This window comes from Myotis davidii, unplaced genomic scaffold (assembly GCF_000327345.1).
Source record: "Myotis davidii unplaced genomic scaffold, ASM32734v1 scaffold826, whole genome shotgun sequence".
Classification (NCBI taxonomy): domain Eukaryota; kingdom Metazoa; phylum Chordata; class Mammalia; order Chiroptera; family Vespertilionidae; genus Myotis; species Myotis davidii.
In genome coordinates this window covers 112,356-120,435 of record NW_006297142.1, presented here as the reverse complement: position 1 = coordinate 120,435, position 8,080 = coordinate 112,356, and the positions used below count along the sequence as shown (strand labels likewise).

Genomic DNA, 8,080 nt, shown 5'->3' with positions numbered 1-8,080 from the left:
GGGGTCCGCAGTCACTGTGCTAAGGGGGGCTTTGCTGGTCCGCCTGGGGGCTGGAACTTGGGGTCCCCCGCTCCCGAGCCCTGGCCGCCCTCGGAGGTGAGGAGCCCTCCAGTGCGGGGAGCGACCAGGGTTCCTGCGCCAGCCCAGCTGCTCTCCTGGGCGAGTCCCATTTCTTCTCTGGAGCCAGCGTTTTTTATTATTATTTTTATTTTTTGAGAGGACGTTCATTAAAGCTGGGGTCCGTGGAACAACGGTCGGAGGGGCTGAGGGTGGACGCAGCGCAGAGGAGAGCCGAGGCCGAGGCGGCTGCTTTGGCTCCGGAAGGGCGGAGGAAAGGGGCCTTGGAGACGGTTCAGGGTGAGCCTGGGACGAGCTGCCGCTGCCCGCTGCTCCCCTGCTTGCAGGTCTTGTGGGGACCCTTAGGGTGTAGAGAGCGAACGTACCTGGGAGAAAGGAGGGGTGCGCGGGCTCCAGCGTTCAGGACTTGAGCTTCCTGATTCCTAGAGCCCCCTCCACCTGGGAAGGGAGAGCAACCACACGACTGTCCTCTCTCATCCATTTGCGTTGCAAGTTGCAAAGGTAACATTGTACGCGTTTGACATGGAGCCTTTTCCCAGTCTAAGAGCTGCCTGGGCCACGCAGGCGTGTCTCCCCCGGCTGCCCTCGCTTTGTGGCGCTTCAGGGCTGTTGCATTTCTTACAAAGGCAAGGCCCTCCACCAGCAAAAAGGTTCTGCCGGCTTTATTGCGACACTGGCCTTGCTGTGGTGTCCTGGAACCAAACCCACCAGGTCTCCCGGCCGGTACCGATGCTGCCGGGCTGAGCTGTGTGCAGCCTGGGAGACAGAGGACCCTCCTGCCGAGGCCCCAGGAGAGGTTTAGGTCGGAGAGCAGACCCCTAAGTCGGGGCGGCAGGCCTCACCACAGGCCACAGCGGGCTCCCCTGAAGGGCCTGCGCATTCTTAAGTGGCTGAAGAGAAGTGAAAAGGGGAAAATGTGAAGATGGTAAGAAATTAGTCTCCGTGTCCGTCAGTAACGCTTCTTTGGAGCACAGCCATGGTCCTTTGTGGAGGCGTCGCCTGTGACTGCTCGCACTGCAGCCGGTGTGAGAGCCCGGACGGCCTGCGAGACTGAAATGTCTACCGTCCTCCCTTCACAGAGGAGGTCTCGGCTGGCTCAGAATGGGCCCCCGGGAAGCGAGGGCGGAACAGGAGGCCACGCCGCGGTGAGCACCTCCTGGACCAGCACCGCCTGCCTCCGAGTGCATGAGGGGGTGTTGTCAGCGTCTGATTGCCGCGTCCCCGCGTCCTTCCCTGTCCTGCGTGGCTATCTCAGGCAGAGGGAGGGCTCATCTGTGCCCTGTGCCCTGTGCCCGGTTCCACGCCTGCCCCAGCGCAGTAACAGGACCTCTGCCAGGGCGAGGGTCCAGTCCCTTTTGGATCATATCTTCTCCTTTAACAAAGGAAAATGCCGAAAGTAGATGTTTGATGGGTGGAGCCCACTGACCAAGAGCTCCTCCTTGCTGACTTAACCGTTCCTGGGGGGCGGGGTGGGGTGGGGGTGACTGAGCCTCTGGTGACCTGAGGCTAAGGGGCAGCTCTGAGCGCCGGGTTGAGGCGGGAGGAAGCTGATGGCTTGATTGTGGCCTTCCAGCCTCGTGGAAGCTGGTTTCTTTCCCAGGCCTCAGTGACCTTTATCCGAGGTGATCGCAGCTTGGATCGCCGCCCGAGAGCTCAGTGTCTGCTGCTGGTTAGGTGGACACCTGGCTGGAGAGAGCTGCCTGGCCCAGAGTCAGGGCCACTGAGAGGCCTGGGCGGGCACCAGGGCCATGAGCCGGAGGTTTTGGTTTTTGTTGTTCACATATTTTTATTGATTTCAGAGAGGATGGAGGAGAGAGAGAGAGAGACATCAATGGTGAGAGAGAATCATTGATCATCTGCTTCCTGCACACCTACTAGGGATCGAGCCCACAACCTGGGCATGTGCCCTTGACCAGTATCGAACCCGGGACCCTTCAGTCTGCAGGCCGATGCTCTATCCACTGAGCCACACCGGCTAGGGCCGAGCTTCAGGGTTTTGCTGGTAGGTTTTTTCTTAGCGACGACACTAAGAAAAGTGTAACACTTGGCTTTCACTGTGTCCTTACATACGTTTTCTCACTCCCTCCGACAGCCTGTGGTCAAGGAAAAAACATGGGCCCTGAGGGCAAACGGGTCAAGGTCTGAAACTTCCTGCCCAGTGACTGGTCTTAGTGCCAGCTCCTTACTCCCCCCCGAGCCTCCGCTTCCTCCTCTGTCAAACGGGGAGGCACCTCCTCACAGGCCTGTTAGGCGGAGTCCCCGGCATCGTGTGCGTAAGGGTCCATGTGGTCTGCTCGTAGCTGCCTCACTGACATGTCCTCACAGCTGTGCCCCTCTTCCAGCTGAGAAGACCGAGTCCTGCGAGTGCTGCGTGCCTGCTCAAGTGCCTCGCCCGCCTCGCCAGGCCGCCGCTCTGCAGCCTGCCCGGGCCTAAGGTGAGGAGGAGAGGGCTCTCTCCTCGCGAGTTTTTCCTCCTTTACGGCCCCTCTTCCCTCTGTGAGCTGGTTCAGTGCCACGTTTTGGTGAGCCCGTGGGATGTGTGACTGCCTGGAGAATGGGCCCGTGCTCCCTGCCCACTAGCTGAAGGCAGTGGCACTGCCCGCTACGCCCCACGCCCACCTGCCTGACTCGTAAGGACAGCTGGGGGCCTCGCGCCCTCCAGGCCTGGCACCAGAGTTGCTTTCTGAGTTAGTTCGGGTGGAAATACAGCAGGTCCTCGAATAATGTCGTTCCATTTAACATGGATGAGACGCTGTGGGGACTTCACTCTTATTTAGAGCAAGGGGGCTGGGGTGAAACGCTTCGTCTGTCAGCTCACCACAGTTGCAAGAACCCACTGACCGTGTCAGGTGGGGACACACTGTAAACTCCTGCTTCCTAGAGCATGAGTTCTCGCTTCCTCTTTTCTCCTCTGGACTTTCCCCAGAGGAAGAGAAAGCGGAAGGCTCAGGCCTGGGGATTAGCCGAGGCCGCGCCCAGTTCAAGGTGTGGAGTGTGGGGATCAGGAGGGGAGGGAAGGCCCGGCCCGCAGAGCTCACCCTCCCGGGAGAGCTGTTGTGTAGAGCGGGGCCCAGTGCCGTCCTCCCGGCGGCTCCTGTGGGAAGTGCGGTCGGGCGTGGTGTGGTCCAGCTGGAGTTTGATTCCTGCCCCTTCTTGCTGTGAGGAGGTGGCTCTTTATCTCCGGGTCCTGTGGGCCCAGAGCCCTGGCACCGGCCACAGCAGAGGAGACGCCACTCGGGGCCAGCTCCAGGCCTGCGGGGCGCCCTGTGTGCTGCCGGGTATGGGGTGGGGCCTCAGTCACGGTCCCTAACCAGGGGTCCGGCCTCACGGGGTGGTGCCCAGGGGAACTGAAAAGTGTCCGCCCTCCGGACCGAGAGCGCGGTCGTCGCTGGTGTGGGTGCACTGAGCGGAGGGACACGTGGCTGCTGCTGCTTCTAGGAGCCTGACCGGAATGGCCGAGGGACGCTTTTACCTGTCGGTCCTGGCGCTGTCCACCCTGGGCTCCGTGTGTGTCCTCTTCACCGTCTATTGGATGTGGAGCTGGCATGGTGGCTTTGCCTGGGATGGCAGCACCCTCACGTTCAACTGTCACCCGGTGCTCATGGTGGCTGGCATGGTGGTGGTCTACAGCGCTGGTGAGTGAGGTCTGCGTGGGGGACGCGCCGGACCGGCCTCTGTCACTGTTGGGCTCAGGGCTTGGATGTCGGGCGGTTCGTCTGCCTTTGGGCCCAGGTGCCAGTTGGAGGAAGAAGCAGTGAGAATGGGGCATGTGGAAAGGGCAGCTTCCCAGGTATTTTCTAGAAAAGGGGCTGGGGAGGAGGATCAGGCTTTGCAGGCCGCGTGATGGGTGTTGCAGCGACTCAGCTCTGCTCTGTGCTCTGAGAGTGGCCGTGGAGGACAGACACACGTGCGTGGCTGTTCCAGGAAGCTTCCTTCACAGAGATGGGCGGGCGGGCCTGGGCCTGGGAGCTGCAGTTGGCCGTCCGGCTCTGGGAGCAGGAGGTGGACGCCCTGTTGGCCGAGAGGGCCCTGCATAAGGAGTCTGCTTACTCCTGCCGGACCCATCTTGGCCCTGAGCGTCCAGAGCTGGGCTTGGGCCAGGGGGGGACACTGTGAGAGCAGCTTCCCCGTGTGCTTCAGGTCATCACCCCATTTTGCTTTTACAAGAAGCTTGTGAGGCGGGCTCCATTGCTACCCTCCTCCAGAGGAGGACGCTGAGATTAGAAAGAGGATCTGGGTGGCTAGGAGCCGGAGCCAGGATCTGGACCTGGGTCACCTAACCGGCACACCGGCCTCCAGACCACCTTGGGTATCGCAGTGACGGAAGGGCAGGTCCAGGAAACCTGTTCCTCCCTTTTTATCCCTGTCCCTTCTCTCCTGCCTTCACGGCTGGCTGGTGTCGCGGAAACGATGCAAGGATAGAAGACGCCGATGCGTGTCCTAGCATTTCCTCCCTCCCTCGTCGGAGGCTGTGTGGGGACATGTGGGTAATCCCCTGACGAGGGGAGGAGGCCGAGCCCTGGACTGCTCTCTCCGGCAGCGTCCCTGGTGTACCGCCTGCCCCAGTCCTGGGTGGGGCCCAAGCTGCCCTGGAAAATCGCCCACGCGTCCCTGCACCTGCTGGCCTTCGTCCTGACCGTGCTGGGGCTGGAGGCCGTCTTCAGATACCACAACAACAAGCACATCGCCAACCTCTACTCCCTGCACAGCTGGCTGGGCATCACCACCGTGTTCTTCTTCGCCTGCCAGGTGGGTGCTCTGCCCTCCTTAGGGTCCCCCCGCCGGATCAGCCGCGTGGGCTCTGCTTGGGGCTTCACTTGCATCAGCCCCGAAGGACAGGTGCGGGCCCTGGTCCCTCACTGCGTGGAGGCCGCCTTAGCAGGCACACCTTGTAGGTGGTCATTTGAAAGGGCCATGGAGACTGTGGCTCCGGCACTCGCCCTGCGCCCATCACCCTGCCGGCCTGCGGTTCCAGAGCGCCGTGAGCCGGGGGTTATGAGTCAGGACGGGAGGAAGCGGAGGCCGGAGGGATGACTGCGGGAGAGGGGCTTGCAGCTGCGCAGTCATGAAAGGTGCTTGTTTGTGTAGGAGAAACAGATCGCAGCGCGGACTCGGTGCTGGGGCATTTCCTGGCGGGAGGTTTGAGGGGAGCGAAGGGAGAAGGTCCCCTGACCCATCAGAGGCGCCTGTGGTCACGGCGGCTCAGCGCCTCCTCCCTGCGTCGCAGTGGCTCCTGGGCTTCGCCGTCTTCCTGCTGCCCTGGGCGTCCCCGTGGCTGCGCGGCCTCCTCAAGCCTGTCCACGTCTTCTTCGGAGCTTCCATCCTTGCTCTGGCCATGGCCTCCGTCATTTCCGGCATCAACGAGAAGCTGTTCTTCAGCCTGTGAGTGGGGGGGCCCTCTGCATGGAGGTGGAAGAGCAGGGTCTTCAGATGGCTCTGGTCACAGCCCTGCCGAGGGGGCCTTTGGGGGCTGGGCGTCCCGGTCTGGAAGGCAGCGGCCTTTCTTGGTGAGCTTGGCAAATCGCTCCGTCGGGATGTGGCCAGCAGCACCCAGACTCAGCACCTGCTGCGCCGAACTCCTCTAGCGTGCCCTCGGGCTGCCCTACGACATGGGCACCGTCAGGGCCACTTACAAATGAGCTCCTCTCGGGGAGGGGCGCCCTGCAGGTATCTGTGGGGCTGGGGCTCAGCAGCATGTCAGCACTGCGGGTCCGTCCCGGGAGCTCGCCACCCTCTGTGCGTGGCCCTGGGTCTCGCGCTGGGCGAGGACGGGGAAGTCTCTCAGGCCCACGTTTCTGGTCACCCACAGGAAGAACGCCACCAGGCCCTACTCCAGCCTGCCCGGCGAGGCTGTCTTTGCCAACGGCACCGGCATGCTGGTGGTGGCCTTCGGGCTGCTGGTGCTCTACGTCCTGCAGGCCTCATCCTGGAAACGCCCGGAAGTGGGGATCACGACCGAAGGACAGGTGCGGGCCCTGGTCTCCACGGCCAGGCTCGGGGCGGGCTGGGTCTACAGGTCACCAGGAGAGGCGTGGGCCTTACCAGGAAGACTAACCCAGGAACATGGTGGGGGACCGGGCAGCTGGAATGTGGGGCACTGGTGTCAGGCCAGCCCATCCCTGCCATCGGAGCAGATGCAGCTGCCCAGTCTCTGGGGCTCCTGGGGGCTGGTCCACTGGGAGAGGACGGGGGTTATTCCCTTCCCCAGATTCTTGTGGCTTCAGGAGGGAAAGTGTGGCCTTACCCTCCCCAGGGGAGCCTTGGGCGTGAAGAGGGGTGTCGTCACTTCTGCGTTCCCAGCTTGAGGCTGGTCTCACAGGTGCTTTCGGACGAGCTGAGTACTTGGAGGAGGTTCTGCCTGTTGGCACTCGGCATCTGAGGCGTGGGGTGAGGGGGTGTCAGACTGAGGGGCTCGGGCTTCCCTGAAAGATGTGACGTGGGGACTGAAGGTTGGGGTCTGTGTGAACAGCTCAGACCTAGTGTGATGCCTGCAGGTCAGGGGCCATTTTAACGTTAGGCCTCTAACCCTGTGCGCCTGCTGTCTTCCAGCCCCTGTTGCGTGAAAGGGAGTGAAGCGAGAAGGGACGCAGGAGCGGTCGGGGTGTGTCTGGACTCCCTCAGCACCTCTGCTCTACCTGGGGCTCCCGGGGGTTTGCCGAGCCCCCACCTCACCCACCCTGTGGGCTGCTCTCTCCGCCACGTGCTGCCTTTGTGTCTCTCGGTGCTCTGACTTCTGCTCTCCTTCCTGGCATCGACTTGTGAGGTCCTCCCTGTACACAGGCCCTTCCTGCCCTGGCTGCGCGCGCACTCCTGCTCCCTGGCTCAAGTCCAGCCGAGCTGGTTCCCTAGACACCTCGGGAGGTGGTGGCAAGTCCTAGCAGCTATGATGGGCCGACTCCAGCGCAGTCTGTAATGTGAAGTCGGCTCTCCCTGGGACGTGCACGTCATTTAGGCACCCACCATGGCTGGCCCCTGGACTTGAGGCGGGAGGGAGGGGATGACAGAGCAGCTCTGCAGGGAAACTGAGGCTGCCTGCTCTTCGCCGTTCTGTTCGTATCTCAAGTCCACTGTGACTGTGTGGCGCCATCGCTTCTCGCTGCTACAGCCGGGACCTGGGTCCGGCCTGTCTCCGCCAGGCAGCCAGGGAGCCTGAACCTGCTGTCCCCAGCTGTCCCAGCGGGGCGGGCTGGCAGGGGTGCCTTACTCCTTCGCCAGGTTAGGGCTCCCCTGCCTGTCCCCGGCCACCACGACCCGACCAGCGTTGGGTGCTTTGTCCCAGCGGAGCCGAGGACCACGGCCACCTTCGCAGGTTTGCTGAGCACGAGCGCCTCACTGCTCCCACAGCGGCTGCGCGCAGGCCCCAGCCCGCCTCGTGCCGAGTGCAGCGCGATGGAGCTTTTCCAGAGAAGTGGGGGAGCGGCCTGGCTCGTCTCCTACGTGTTGGGGCTTTGGCTTTTCCTGCCTCCACGAGTCCTTCTGGGTCCCGGGGCCACACTGCTGTGCAGAAGGCAAGCAGCTGACGCCCGGGTCTGAGTGTGCTTCCTCTCTGGCCCATGGCGATGGGCGACTGGCCCGCGACCCACAGGCCAGATGCCAGGACTCCGCCTGAACCTCTGGTGGCCGACGTCTCCAAAGCCACCTCGATGGCTGCCAGGCAGCTGGGTCACGTGACCCTCCTTACCACATGGGTAGGCATTTCACCTGTTTGTAAAGCCTGATTCTCATTAAATATGTTTTCAAGAACCAAAGCCTCTTCTACTGAAATGAGGTTGTGGTTAAGGGAGTTCTGGGTGGTGAGGAAAGGCCCAGGACAGTTCTGACCCTGAGGCCTTAAGAGGACTGTCGCCCGGAGCCGCTTCTCTGCTGTGGCCCCAGCACTTCCTGGTGTGGACTCCCCCACCTGCCCGAGGTCACCAACAGGAAGTGGTGGCGCTGGGACCCACTGGCAGGTGTCTGATGCGTCTCCTCCCCAGCTGCTGGGTGTGTGCGTCTGCGCACACTG

The 8,080-nt window shown here is 62.5% G+C and overlaps 1 protein-coding gene across 5 annotated transcripts; it reads left to right on the top strand.

The window, feature by feature from the left end:
* Positions 1 to 1,136: 1,136 nt before the first annotated feature.
* On the top strand, positions 1,137 to 7,826 carry LOC102760094 (cytochrome b ascorbate-dependent protein 3). 5 transcript variants are annotated; one of them, XM_015569825.1, is made up of 7 exons: positions 1,137 to 1,223; positions 2,421 to 2,505; positions 3,517 to 3,713; positions 4,619 to 4,827; positions 5,306 to 5,460; positions 5,888 to 6,044; positions 6,628 to 7,826. In XM_015569825.1, exons 3-7 carry the CDS (start codon positions 3,530 to 3,532, stop codon positions 6,649 to 6,651), a joined length of 729 nt encoding a protein of 242 aa, XP_015425311.1. In that variant the 5' UTR covers positions 1,137 to 1,223; positions 2,421 to 2,505; positions 3,517 to 3,529; the 3' UTR covers positions 6,652 to 7,826. The 5 variants fall into 5 exon arrangements, with proteins under 5 accessions (XP_015425311.1, XP_015425309.1, XP_015425308.1 ...); XM_015569823.1 differs by having other exon boundaries at positions 1,141 to 1,223; positions 2,421 to 2,513; XM_015569822.1 differs by lacking the exon at positions 1,137 to 1,223 and adding an exon at positions 2,050 to 2,080 and having other exon boundaries at positions 2,421 to 2,513.
* The last annotated feature ends 254 nt before the right edge of the window (positions 7,827 to 8,080 follow it).